This window comes from Sciurus vulgaris (assembly GCF_902686455.1).
Source record: "Sciurus vulgaris genome assembly, chromosome: 1".
Taxonomy (NCBI): domain Eukaryota; kingdom Metazoa; phylum Chordata; class Mammalia; order Rodentia; family Sciuridae; genus Sciurus; species Sciurus vulgaris.
In genome coordinates, this window is record NC_136461.1 from 105,822,627 (window position 1) to 105,837,762 (window position 15,136).

General features: G+C 39.6%; 1 protein-coding gene and 1 pseudogene across 3 annotated transcripts in view; one reads left to right on the forward strand and one right to left on the reverse strand.

Moving 5' to 3' along the window:
• Nucleotides 1-15,136, reverse strand: part of VTCN1 (V-set domain containing T cell activation inhibitor 1) — a 69,299-nt gene that overhangs the window by 20,772 nt on the left and 33,391 nt on the right. Inside the window, exons 2-3 of one of the 2 annotated variants that reach the window (XM_079131992.1) lie at nt 5,031-5,111; nt 2,831-2,895 (exon numbers count right to left, since the gene is read on the reverse strand). In XM_079131992.1, the coding sequence (XP_078988118.1) occupies nt 2,831-2,895; nt 5,031-5,111 (146 nt within the window). The remainder of the gene's footprint in view (nt 1-2,830; nt 2,896-5,030; nt 5,112-15,136) is intronic. The other variant, XM_079131993.1, reaches the window with a different exon arrangement.
• On the forward strand, nt 357-1,463 carry LOC306654241 (lupus La protein-like; annotated as a pseudogene). The gene has a single exon. The product of its transcript is annotated as a lupus La protein-like (transcript).

Sequence of the window (15,136 nt, forward strand, 5' to 3'; positions counted from 1 at the left end):
TAAATGGTGCTAAATTGACTAGAAAGCCACATAGAGAGATTGAATCTTGTACCATAAAATTAATTCTAAATGGTTCCTAGGTATAAACATGAAAGGTAAAACAACAAATCTTTCACAATTTAATCCAGAAGAAAATTTTCCTGATCTTGGGATGAGCAAAAATTTCTTAAACAGATGAAAAAAAAAAAAGCCCTCAAGTTTGTTAAAGAAAAGGGTGATAAAATAAACTGAGATACAATTAAGAACTTCTTAGTCAAGTGGAGATGTTCCGTCATTGTTCGTGAACCTGTGGCAACCTGTGGGGCCTGGACCTTGAAGATAGTCATGATGGCTTTTTAATGGTGATAATGAAAAAAATGGCGACTCTGAATGCCAAAATCTGTCATCAAATCAAGGCAAAACACCTAACAACAGACTTTAATGTAACAGTGGAAGCTGAGCAAATCTAAGGCAGAACTATGGAAATAAGTGAAGACAAAACTTAGATCAGAAGATCTTCAAGCAAACCCTTCCCAGAAGTGACCGATGGGTATAAAAATGATAAAAAAAAAAACAGATCTGTTTATATTGAAGGCTTCCCAATTGATGCAACCCTTAGTGACATAAAAGAATGGCTAGAAGATAAAGGTCAACTGCTGAATATTCAGAGAGAAGAGCATTGCACTAAGCATTTAAGAGATCAATGTTTGCTGTGTTTGATAGCATTGACTCTGCTAAGAAGTTTGTATAGACCCCTGGTCAAAAGTACAAAGACAGATCTGCTAATACTTTTTAAAGAAGATTACTTTGCAAAAAAAAAAAAAGAAAGAAAGAAAGAAAAAAGAAAGAAGAAGAAGATGGAGAAGAAAGAATGCAAAATGAAGTGGAAGCTAAGTTAAGAACTAAATAAGAGCAAGAAGAAAAACAAAAGTTAGTAGAAGATGCTGAAATGAAATCTCTAGAAGAAAAGACTGGATGTTTGCTGAAACTTTGGGATGACTTAGAAATCAGACCTATGGAGAAGATCTGTACATCCTTTTATCAAATCATGGTGAAAAAATAAAATGGATAGACTTGTTAGAGGAGCAAACAAGGGAATTATTCTCTTTAAAGAAAAAGCCAAGGAAACACTGGATAAAGCCAAAGATGCAAACAATAGTAACCTACAATTATTAAGGAACAAAGAAGTGACTTGGGAAGTACTAAAAGGAGAGGTAGAAAAAGCAGCTTTGAAAAAAATCATAGAAGACCAACAAGAATCCCTAAACAAATGGAAGCCAAAAGAAAAGGGTGATAAAACTGCTCAGTCTGGATCTGCTAAAGGCAAAGTACGGTTTCAGGGCAAGAAAATGAAATTTGATAGTTATAGTGAACATGATGAAAATGGTACAGCTGGACCAGTGAAAAAAACAAAAGAAGAAACAAGCAAAGAAGAGCCTGCATCAAAGCAGCAGAAAACAGAAAACGGTGCCAGAGACCAGTAGCTTAGGATACAATTTTTAAAAATTCATTGCAGTGATTTTAAGCTGTTTTTTGTCTTTGGAGGCTTTTAAAGAGAAAACTGAATTAGGTCCACTTTAATGTCCACCTGTAAAAAAAAGAAATTTTTGATGTTGTTAACTTGTCTTTTCTTCTGTTATCCACAGTTTTTTTTTTTTTTTTTAAGGTATAGTTCTGTTTGCGGTCAGAGGATTCAAATATCAAAAGGATGATTCTCCCACTAAATTGACTTTGTAATATGAAAATGTATTAGTACAAACTAATAAAATATATACTATATATAAAGAGCAAAAATATTTAAGAACTTTTGTCTTTTGAAAGATTATTCAGAGCATGAGAAAGCAAGTCAGAATAGAAAAGATTTCATAATACATATAGTCAGTTTTCAATCAGAATATGTAAAGAATTTCTACAAATCAACAGAGTGTTATCCAATAAAAATGTAGAAAAAGACAAAATATATATTTTTGATGATAAAGTGGGGAAGGGTGCTCATGTCATTTCTGAGAAAAATCCACTTACATCAAGTTTTCTTAGTTTAGGCCTTTTGACCACTATTTAGGGGCTGCATATCTCTGAAGGAGAGTGACAGAGAGGAGTGCAGCTGGAACTATAGAAACTAAAAGTTATGAAGAGACAGCTTTGGTCACAAGGTTAGAATAAATGTGTTGGCCAAAGTCAGGTGGTTTATGGGAAACAGAGCAAACAATTGGCCTCAGAGAAGACAGCTCCTAGCCTAACAAGCTCAGCATTGTAATTAAAACTTTATCCAGACTAGGTGTTTCAGTGAAATGGCCTGCACAGAGGAGGAAAGAGAAGACTTCCCGCAGTGGACATCCGTTAACTGCTTTCATGAACTAACCACACATGCCACCATGCCATCTGTTTTCTACATGGTACAGTAGTCATGATCTATTTTCTTATTACCTAAGACTTCTGTGTAACAAGAAGTGGTATTCTTTAATACTGCAGCTGAGGCTGCATTGCAAGGAAATCATCTACCCAGGTCAACCATTGATAGAATGGCTCAGATGTAGCACTTTCCCTGTGATCTCAGAATGACATCTTCAGCACTGACTACTGGTAAGTGGACTACTGGTAAACTTCTTGTTTGATTCTCTCATCTGACTACTGCTGGCCATTATTTCTCCATGCTAAAATGATGAGGCTAAGGTCCAAGGAGTTAAATAAGTAGAGCGAAGAGAATACAATAAGGGAACAAGTGCTCTGTTCCCAAGTTTTCTTTGTCTAAGTCCTGTGCTCTTCCTACTCTATCACACTGAGTGATTAGTTTAACAGTGAGGGTGAAAGGGTGAATGGATGGATCATAGTAATGCAAGAAATCACATACCTGAAATACCAAAGCCAATGATGAGTGCAATTGCTCCAGCCAGAATAACGATGATGCTAATAACACTATGGAAAGAAAGACAAAGAAACAGGAAATTACTTCATTTCATCTGACAAGCTGCTTCGAGATCTGATACACATCTGTCATGTGCAAGATATGCTACATAAGGCATCCCAATTTTTTATTCCTTATAAGCCCCTTCCAAGAGATAGGGACCTTAGAAAGGAATCTCAGCAATTCCATCCACATCCCCCTGAGTCCCTGGGCTAGATTAAAGGAGTTCCCCTTGTATGTGACACTATCATCCTAATTTCCTATTTCAGATCAGAGAAGACCATATACTAAGACCGTCGGGGTAAGACTAACAGTAACCTCTCTGTGATGCCCAGTGCCACTTGAGATGAACTGGTTGCAGACTGGGCTTATATAGTCAATTTGCAATCAGAATATGTAAAGAATTTTAAAAAATAAACCAGTAAGTCTACTTAGCATCACAGTCCACCCTTCTATCATTTGTCTGTCTTATTCCTTTCTGTGGACTTTAACTCCACTAAGAACAATGGTCACATCTTTTCCACTTTGTACCCACTCACATCTAGTCCACTACACCCTTAGGTCCTCAGGGGGCATTTGCTATCTCTTGTTAAAAAAGATAACACATGTACTACAGAAAGTTTAGAAAGCATAAATAGTCAAAAATAGGACAATGAAATCACCTGAAATTCCATCATCCAGAACAACCACTGTTTACTTTTTGGTATATATCCTGAAAGTTTTTAGTTAGCAGATTAGCAAATGACACTTAGGAAATAAAATAAACCAGTAAGGAAGTCCTGCTTATATCCAGAGTGTGTTAGAATCCCATGGTAGATGTGTCATTCCAAACACCATTTTTAGCTTCTATCATTTATCCATTCACTAACCTTATGAGGTAAACAAATTTATCATCTCCATTTTACAGATGAGGAAGTGACATGGGGAGATTAGGCATCTTTTCTAAAGCCACACACTTAGCAACTGGCAGAGCTCAGATTAGAATGTGTCTCCCAAATCTGCGCTGAGCTACTTCCTACACTGCTCCGCAAGGGTGGGGCAGTGTGGTGTGTCCCTCCTTCCTGCCTCGGGGAACGCATGCTCCAGGAGGGGGCCAGCGTTAGCTGGTGAGAGTGACTCAGGCAGAGCAGAAGGTCAAAGTGGGTGGGTTGGCAAAGCCATTCCTGGGAAGCTTGCCTATTGCTGCCTGCCCTGATGTGTGCTTCCTCAGGCAGCTGTCCCCAGTCACACTGCTGGTAATTCACACACTCCCCACACCCACACTGGGGTTACTCAATAGGCAGGCAAAAGAAAGGCACAGGGTGGCAAAGAATGATGCTATAGAGAAAGGAAGTACAGAGCATTTTACTTTCTACTCTGAATAAGCGCATTGTACTCAGCTCCGCTTGGCCCAAGAATGGGCCCACCAGGAAGAAACAACAGACTTACAAGAAACAACTTGAGTAAACAATTACTGGGGAGGGGAGGTCAAGCCCTCAAGAGGTGCACCCATAGGGGCAACAAGTAGAGCTCTTTGTAATAGGGCATCTGCTAAATTGCTTCCAAAAAGAGACCACATTTGACCACTTCCCCTCCCTGCACCTCAGTGCAGCCTCAGTTCTTACTGCTGCAGGTGTGAATAGCTAGACGAACTCATAGCGGGAGGCAGTGTATGGTTCTCCCGACTGCTGCTTTGCATCTGTGACACAGGGTTTTTACTTACTTTGGGTGAATTACTTCATCTCTTTGGGACTGTTTCTTTATCTGTAAAATTAATATGGCAGTAATTCCTGCTTTATGCCTTATGAAAGTGTTATAGTTTATGGGTATCCCTTCCAAATTCATATGTGGAAGTCCTAACCTCTAGTGCCATAGAATGTGACTGTAGTTATAAAAAGGGTCATTGCAGATACAATTAGTTAAGATGAGGTAAACCTGGAGTAGAGTAGGCCCCTGATACAATATGACTGTGTCCTTATAGAAAGGGAAAATTTAACTGGACATCATGGCCTGTAGTCCAGGTACTTCGGAACCTGAGGCAGGAGGATCCCTTTTTCCCAGGGTTTCAAGACCAGCCTGGCCCACACAGTCAGACCCCATCTCAAAAATAAATAAAATTTAAAATTTAAGTTAAAAAGGAGAAATCTGAACACAGATACACATGCATTCAGGGAAAACACCACGAGAGGTTGAAAGCAGTGATATATAAGCCAAGGAACACCAAAGGTTACCAGCAAACAGCCAGATGCTGAAAGAGAGGGATGAAACAGATTCTTTGTGAGACAATACATTCCTGCTGTGTAAGCCACACAGTTTGTGGCACTTTATTATAACTGCCCTAGCAAACTAATTCAAAGGGTGACTTTGGGATCAGATGAAACATTGAATATTATATAATCCATAAAGGGCTATTCATATATTACTTTATACCATAATATTTTCATCTGTAGCTATTTCAGTTAAGTTCACTATTAAAATTCTGTTTTATGCATTATTAAAATTTGAAGAAGGGGTCTAGACAGCGCACACTAAACAGGTCTATCTGGATGCTCACCAAGAGGAGCAGGACAATGGAGCTTGACTGTTTTTGTCAAAGCAGCAGGGCCCATCCCTGTCACCCCCAGGCCCACATGTTTCCCTGGTGTCAACACAGAACCCTGCCCTCTGTCTGTAAGTTTTTTATCTGAGGAAGAATAACCTTGAGGTTTGTTCTAAACTTGTATTCCCTTGGGAAACAGTTTAACCTCCAGAGACTTGGAAAGAGAAGCAGGAACTATCAGAGCAGCCAAATGAAATAATTCCTGTCTGTTGCTTATTAATTTTTAAAATTATGAATAAAATATTTCACATAAGGTGTTCCTACATTGGTTTTTGGTCCTTACCTTCCCAGAATAGTTTCCTGCTACAGCAAAATTTTAAGGCAGAACTTTGTCTTCCAACCACTGCATTGGAATTCACAGTGCACTTTGTCAGGCACTCCTTGCAGAAGCGCACAAATGAAAACCAATTTTTTTTTGGAGGACTTGCTCATTTAGTAAACATTTATTAAGCACTTACAGTGTGAAAGACATGGTGCTGGGCAATGTGGAGGAAATATAGAGATGAAGTAATAAAGTCCCTGCCTTTGTGATGGGCTGACAGATCTGGCTCCATGAGAATGTTACAGGCCAGACTCTAAGGGAAATGACTGAACAGACTCCATTTTGCTCTGAGACTCCATGTTATGTAGAAAATAAGTTTCTCCTGTGGGAACACCCTGTCTCTGTACTCATCATCAGTTACTTAGTGTGACATGTTTAACAATACAAAATAACAATTCTTATGTAATGAAAATTGCTCTCTTTTGATCCCTATTGCTCCTAACCAACCTACCATGTAAACGGTAATTGTGTGGTTGTTAGTAACCATTCTTTAGTTTGTACCTAGGTGACCCACTTACCCCTCTGTCGATGATCTCATGATGTTAATTTGTAATTTCGAATCATAGCAACAGACACTTATGATTAATGTGATTTTTGGTATAAGAACCCCTACGACCCTGTGGCCAGGGCTGTTCTCCCTATAGCCATTTTTGGGGGCATTATGTGAGACAGTCAGCCGGCCAGCTTAATAAAGACTCTCAAATTTGGACTTCTCAGTGGTGATTGGTCTGTTCTTAAGTTGTGCCCCATAACACCTTCAAGGAAAGTATGATTAAGTTGAGGTGAAATACACACACACACACACACACACACACACACACACACACACATCTTTTTAATGATAAGAAGTAGAATGTAAGCAGGACTTCAGTACAGAGAGGATCAAATTGTCACAGGAATTCAAGGGAGGTAGGAATCATGCAAACCTGGGGAAAACAGGGAGAATCAAAATATATTTCCATGAACAAATGCTTTTGAACAAACAAAAGGTGAAGAGAAAGATTTTATTTAGCAATGCATTTTGCTAACGCATGCTACTATACCCTCTTCATCAGAGGCAGAAATACAAAGAAAAGGTGTTGTTTCTACCTCATCGGACAGGGTCAGGACCTAACCAGCATATTTTAGTGCCCTGGGCTGGAAGCTTCTTTCATAGGCTACAGAACTCAGAGCCTCCTGGGTGAGGAGCCAGCTTTGCAGCCTGGAATTCTGCCCAACTCATCCATGCTGCCCAAATGTGGCCTTGTTCCTTTCCTTTACGTGTCTTTGTTTCACCTGCTGCCGTCTTCTGCAGCACTTGAAAGCATTGGGCATTTGTTAAATGCACATCATATATGCATTCTTGGAAGATCTCAGTCTGGAAAATCATAGAATTAAGGTAAGAGGGTTTATGGAGAAAAATATAGGATTAAGGACAACCACTCAAAACTGGTGTGACTTTGTAATTGGCCTACCAACACAAACACTAATTGGTACCTTGGAAACCAAGGCAGGCAGCTCAGTAGGACCAGAAGCTGCTTCAGAGAATATTAAAAATGCACAAAAATAATAAGATGGACACTCAGGCTTTGGCTGCTAGGAGCCAGTGGGGTTGCTGTGAAGGTAGGCATAGGTAAGTGCAACCTGGGATGTGCTTCTCTGAGGAGGGAGCCCCAAGTGCAGATATTCATTTAAAAATTAAAGAGAAAAAAAATCAAACTGGAAGCCATGCTGAGCCTTTTCCACTGAAGTTGTTATTCTTCTCTGCTATTTCAACTCTCCTTGCCTTGGAAAAAAGCGTGTGAACCAGCACAACTTCCACGTTACACTGTCATTGTTCCCCGATCTTGCAATTACAAATGAGCTAATTGGTGCCTTAAGAACACATATTACAGCAGACAGACTGTATTACTGTGTAACACATCAAGGAATAAATGAGGATCCTATCTCTTTAAGGATCGAATTTCAGAGGTCCACAAGTGTGAGAAGACAATGGCCGACTCTTCCTGGGTATGTTCTGCTTATGACTGCTCTATGTACAGTGTCTTATTCAATCTTTTCAATAAACCTTGTAGGTAAATACTACTACCATTACCTTTATTTTTTATTTATTTGTGTTGTTCCTTCTTTATTGATGCATTATAATTAAACATAATAGTAGAATATGTTGTTACCTATTTGTATGTGCCTACAATACAACAATATAATTTGATTTTTATGTGCAAGGAAACTGAGTCTTAGGATAAGTAATAGACGAAGCTCTCAAAGCAATGGTTGAAACAGATTTCAAGCCCAGGGAGTCTGAAATACGAGCTTGCACTTTTAGCTATGTGCCATAAGTCTAGAAAAAGTCCTAGATGGCAGGCAGCCACACATTTGGAAGGCTCCTTTTATCCCCACCCCTGCATATCTCCTTTACCTCCATTCCTGAAAACAAGGGCTTTTGGGATCTGCTTCATAGCATATAGAGCCCTCAATCTGGAAAACACAAAATGGTCTTTGTTTTATTCAGACATGAATGGTTTCTATGCTCTCAAGTTTCTGTTTCCTTCCCAAGTACTGACAGATACTACATTCTTTATAGGTCATTGGTTTAACTCTACTTGCACAATTGATGAGTGTTTAAAACTCTGAAAACTAGATTAAGTTAGTAAACATGATTAATCTGAATAAATCTGCTTTTAAATTAATATATCAAGTATTTGAGCAAATCAGGGCATAGCAAACATATTACTTTGTTCAAACTAATGAAGTGACTAGGGTTATGAAGAATGCTGTAATTGAATATAGCTCTTTCAGTCTATCCAAAAGTGTCTCTTTCCTCCTCCCCCAACTAAGGGGAAAAAGGAATTATAGATCGCCCTCCATCTCCATGGCTTCTACATCCTTGAATTCAACCAACTGTAGATAGAAAAAAACTGCATCTGTATTGAACATGTGCAGACTTATTTTCTTGTCATTATTCCCTAAACAACACAGTATAACAACTATTTACACAGTATTTATATTGTGTTAGATAGATAAGTGATCTAGAGATGCTATAAAGTATGTAGGAGGATGTGCACAGGTTATGTGCAAACACTGCACATTTTATACAAGAGACAAGCTTCTGCAGATTTTGGTATCTTCGAGGTGTGGGAGGATTTTTGGAAACTGTCCTCAGATGCCGAGGAATGATATATTTTAAAACACTACATGGAATGAAGCACTGGGCTTCAAAGTAAAATTAACCGTGTCTAGATATTGATTAATACTGATTTCAGGCTTCTGAGAAGTTTAGATTGCTATCTACTCAAGTTTTAAGCTTTTTATTTTTTTTCATTCTCCTGCATTATGCAGGGTACAAAGCTTGTTTCCTGGTCCCTCCCCTCCCCCTTCTATCTCTTCATACTGGTAAAGTGAAGGCCAGCTTGATTCAGGGAACTGAGAGTAGAAGCATCAAAAGCAGTGAGTGGAGGGTCAAGAACTTGACAAAGAAGAGGCACTGTTCCCTGGGGCTCGAGGATGTGCATGGGAGAGGACATTCTGTTCTACTTACATTGTATGGCGGGGTATGGCGAGGCTTTGGTTGAGGAGAAGGATTCTGGGGGACAGCATATAAAAGACTTGGCTATTGTTGAGTATCAAATCAAAGTATCCTCTGTTCTTTCCAGCTGCCCCAAGAATTGTGACAGTCCTCCAAATCACAGGTCCCAGAATCACATCATGCCCTGGGTCCCAATATCACAAATCCAGGGAGACATGGCCAGTGAATAGATTTCATCTGGCATGCCAACGACCATTTGAACGATTCGTAGTGGTGGCCTAGAATATTGTGTTGGAAGAGATTTCAAGGCAGCCTCTGGGCAACCAGAGAAGAGTGCCAGCACTGATTAATGTTTTTTAAGTGGGCACACGGGCCCTGTGTATATCATCCCTGGGTCAGCAACTACCCATGAAAGGGGGTTTAACTGACTTATAAACTAAAAATCTGCCTGAATCTTAAGCTAATTTAGTAGAAGTGTAGTGACAGTATAATGGCAGTACTAGCTGACACCTCTCTGTGCAGTTTTATCCCACATATTAAGAACACTGATGCATAGTTAGGACAGGGCTTCCCAACCTTTTCACTATGGACTATTTGCACTGAATAATCCTTTGTTGTTGGGGGCTGTCCTGTGCATTGTAGGGTGTTTGCAGTTTCCCTGGCCTCTATCTTCTAGATGCCAGGATCACCCCTGCCCTGGCTGTGACAGCCAAAAGTGTTTCTAGACATGTGGTCCTGGTTGAAAACCACTGATCTAGAAGAAGTAAGAGCAAGGTGGTGATGTGATTAGAAGACATGTCTTTTGAAGAACAGTTGAAGGAACTGGGGCGATTTAATTTAAAGAAGACTAAATATAGCAATGCTCATTTCAATATTTGAAAGGTGCCATATGGGCCTGTTCTCCATCGCTCTGGAAGAAACAAAGCCACTGAGTGGAAAGTTCTAGGAGGTTAGATTTAGATTCGATATATAGAGAAACTTTCCATCACAACTCTTAGTACTGGCCTGAGATTGCACAGTTCCTCATCACTGAATATATATGCACACACAAGGACCGGAAACTTCTTAACCCTCTCTTGCTTAGGGTAGCAAGGACTGTCTGCCACCAGATAAAGATTGGGACAATTTTGAAGACTCCTTTCAAATAGATGACTGTAATTTGATATTCTCTGGTGTTTTCTCTGGTCTTACCATTGCTACAGTCGTGTATCCTATGTATGCTTCCCCAAAATGTTGTTAATAATATAACAATGATAGCAGATATTTACTGAGTGTGTTGCCTCATTTATCTCATTTAATCCCCATAGTTCCATGAAATAGATTCTGTTATCTTTGCTTTCTAGATGAGGAAGCTGAGGACTAACGGCAAGGAACTCCCTGAGGACTGGTCCTAGGGAAATCAGAGCAGGATTAGTTTAGGGTCTGAGATGCCATCATCATTGGTCTTAGTTATGTTACTATATTTACATAACCAGTATTTTATAAATCTGAGGGTTCAAATCAGTTGAGAGGCTTGTTGTGTTTTGTACAGCTGTAACCAATGGAAGGACAGCACAGTTTACACAGACTGAAAAAATTCATCTCCCCGAAGAGGTATCTTTTATCTGAGACTCTGGAAGGGGAGTATCAGGTGGAAAATTCCAGAATATTAATAAACAGATACCTTTTCCCAAAACAATATTTGAGTTGGGAGCAAAGTCATTCTTTTTTATTAGTCAGACTGCTCTATTTATAACTGTCCCCTGATTGCCATGCTGCTCACATTAGCATTTCATCATCCTTGTGCACACCGTTTTCCACCAGCACAAGCAGAGTCAGACAAAAGTCAATACAAGGTTGATTACTAGTCCTTTTCCTAATCAGACCTGTATTTCCTGTTCCTCCTTATTCTCACTGCAGAGAAAGAAAGAAAGAAAAAAAAAAAAAAAAAAAAAAAAAAGCAAACATCTCCAAGAAGATTCCCTCAGCAATATAACTGGTCCCATTGTGTTTAATAACAAGCACCCATCAAACCTTTCCTGACCCTCCCACAAAGTGCTTGTCCTGTTAGAAAAAGCAGGTATTCCTGCCTGTGTGGCTTAAACTGAACCAGTCTCCTACTTGTAGGTTTTCTAAACTGGAGCTTGGGAAAGATGTCCAAGCAGGGCCCTCCCTGCAACTGGGGTGAGGTTTGGCTGCTAATAAACATTTCCCTTTCACAATTGACGGTAGTTGTCCTGGTTGCTGTTCTATTAGGCTCACAGCAGCCCCCCTGCCCCGACCCGGTCCCCCACCCTCTTGTCTGGCATCACCTTGTTCTCCTCATCTCACATTCCTCTGGTCCAGCCATGGACAAGAGCAAGAGTCAGTCTAGTCATTTTTGGAATGAATGAAATGAGAAGATACCCCTGTTCCTCTCCTTGATCTGCTCCTCAGAGAGCCTGACATTCTTCTCCTAATGGACGTTTGATGGGAGCAATGAACTTGTGCAGTTGAGTTGTGCTACAATTATCCTATACCTGAATCCACATTCAACACAAGGCTATTATGTGCATCCAAAGAAATAAACTATGCTTTCTGACGTCTAAATGTTAGTTGTTATTTTTAAATCATAAAGTTAATTCTTATTTTTATCCCTTCTCACAGCCTTCCAATTTAAATGACTCCTGATAGTTTAAAAACTTCAAACTGAATTTAGAGTTTAAGGCCATCCTAAAATGTCCCAAGCTATTTTCCTAATCCTTGTCCTCTTCTGGAAACCTGTGTTCTCACTGATTTGTTCATTGTCTCTTAGTGCTCTCTGCCTAGAATACCCTTCTACCTCCTCTTTTTAAAAAAAAAAAAATTTTTTGGTTGTTGATGGACACTTACTTATTTATTTATTTATTCATTCATACACGGTGCTGAGGATCAAACCCAGGGTATCACACATGCCAGGCAAGCATAGTACCACTAAGCCACAACACCAGCCCCTTCCACCTCCTCCTGAGTTATCAAAAGTAGGACCACTCCAAGCCTGGCTTAGCTTTCACGGGCCCCAGACACTTTCCCCTGAAGGCCAGCCTAGAGCTGCTCTCCAATCTCTTTCCTTCAGGTATTTAAGGGAGTGGGGCAGAAGGTGGACCTCAGAAAGTTGAGCCTGTGAATAGGGAGGAGGGCAAGGGTCAACACTGGGAGTTTGGGGCTGGAAATGGGAGGGAGGACGGGGTAAGCTCCCTCTGGGAAGAATGTGGTTCCATTTAGCCCATCCTCCTCATCAGTCACTGTGGCCATAAGTCCTGGATCTCAGGAAGATGGATGGCCTGACAGAGCCAGTGATCTATAATCTAGATTACCTTTGCAACACCCTAGAGCCACAATGACTCTTTTGACTTTCCATTCTTTTTCTTGCCTTCAGGAAACCCAGACCTGTCACTGAAGAGACTCAGAGAAGTACTTGGACTGGTTACGTCTCAGAAAGTCTCGCCCTGGGATCAGTTTGCTGTTTATTCATTAATAAAGCCAGAAACAAGCACATCCATCACCCTCAGAGCTTTTCTCTGACACCTATCTTAGGTGGTCTCATTCCTCTATGTTATGAAATGGGGCATGGTGTCATATTTGTATGTTCTCAGGTGTCTATCATGCTCTCTTTTTATTTTGGTAATGCCAGAAAGTCTTCCACTGAAAATAGACAACTGTACAGTGGAAATCTACAGGGAGCGTATTGTTCAGTCTTTTAAAAGTCCTACCAGGAGGTCCATTGTACATCTTTACCTGTCGGGACCAGTATTCTCATATGTTGGACTCAGGCACAGTGCTCTAGTTGTGGCTGTGTAAGGTTTGAGAACTGCAGTATAATATCAGGCTGCTAGACCTATCCCTTTAAGGCCTGGCCTGCTTGCTCCATAATCACCAGAAGCAGACCACATCCTGGGGCTGCATGTACCTATGACAACCTTTGCCTGCCCATACCTAGGCTAGTACTGAAACCCAAAGCAGGGGGAGATAGTCCCTGTCCTAAGATCAACAGTCATCTCTGAGTGATACCTTTGTGGACTTGTCCATCGGTAACAGACACAAAGAAAGTTTCCCTGGCCTTCCAGCCTGGAATCTGGCACTGACCCAAGGGTAGGCTACAGGGCTAATATAAAATTCAAATTTTCTCTTTTATCTTCTGATTAAGATTTCTGCACATTCAGGTACCTTTTTAGAAAAGGGATGATTTAAGTATAAAAATAAAATATTGATTTGAATAGAGAAAGTGAAGGATACAAATTAATCCTAAAATTTTATAGATGCTGTATACATATAAGCTCAAAAGAGTTTACATAAATTTGTGAATACTTTGGTCCACTTCTTTCTCCACTTCTGGCTCCCTACCTCGACGCCCCATTCATTCTAAACTGCTTTGGGTTCCTAAATATGCCAGGCTGTTTCTTCTCTCTATGTCTTTGTTCTTACTGTTTTTCAGGTTCTTGGAACATGATAGGAACTTAATAATGTTTGTCAAATAAATGCTCCAACTTACAGACGGCTCCCCTCAGTGCCCAACCCATGGCATCTAAAATACTTGGAATTAATAAATATCTATACTGTGTTACTAAAGGGAACTAACACATTCTTAAGTTTTAAAAGCCACCTATGAAAAAAAGTGATCATTCCTCTTCCTCTCTAAAGGAAAACAGTCTTTTAAAAATTATGGCATATGAAATCTTGCTGACGCTATGGATTTTAACAAAATGATCTGGAGGGTTGGAAATAAGGGAAAACCTGGAAGGTCATGGTCAAGAAAAGGAATTAATTGATAACAGCTGTGTTTGATTATTGGTTACACTTGAGTCCTCTTAGTCATTTCTCTCCATGCATAAGGAACAAAATAGAGTTGTCTCTCTAAATGAAATAGGAGCTCTGTAGGGAATGAAGAGTTAAGTTTCCAGCAATAATGCATGCTAAATAGCCTTTAAAAAAGCAACGACCTTACTAAAAATACTTTAAATGCTGAGTAAAACCAAAGCAAACCACACAAACACATTTTTGAAAACTTGGTTTTGCTGGCAAAAAAAAAAAAAAAAATAACAAAGACTTTCCGGGGCTAAAAATGAAGCAAAAACATGAATCCAGGGTGGTGGGAGTTGCTCAACACAGTGGCTAGTTACATATCCCACACATCAAATCTTCTTAAGAGCCATGCAAAATACCAGAGTCAAAAATAAGGGGTCACACCAGCAAGGGACTAATTGGAGACTCACATAAGCTATAACTCCTTCCTACAAAGGGCAACAACCCTATTTGGTCTTGGTTCTGTGTGAAAGGAAAAAATATTCCCAGAAATTATGTCTGTACAAGACAATCATTATGCAAGTTTGAGGTGTGTATTCACAATGCCTCCAGTCTCAAAGAACTCTAAATCAACAGTTACTTTTAAAGGCTACTCACTGGTGAAGTTCCAATGCCAGCTAGAAGTAAAAGCAAATATTCTCTGAAGAAATGTACTTTTAGCCCAGATCTCAAAGAAAGTCAGATAAAATTTCCCCAAATTAAAGGTCATAATAAAAAGTCACTTAAAATACACAAGGAAGAAGTTATTATGAGCAGAAGTTGATATAAGCAAGGGCAGATTTGGAAATGAGAAGACTTCAGGTAATGAAACCATCAGATATAAAATATGAAATAATCTTTTTAATGTGTTAAAATAAATAGGAACATGGAGAACTCAAATAATGAACCAAAGAGAGAGAGAGAGAGAGAGAGAGAGAGAGAGAGAGAGAGAGAGAGAGAGAGAGAGAGATTTGAAAAAGAACCAAGCAGGACATCTAGAAATTAAAAATAAATAATTGAAATTTAAAATGCACTGGACAGGTTAAGTAGTAGATTGGATACATCTGG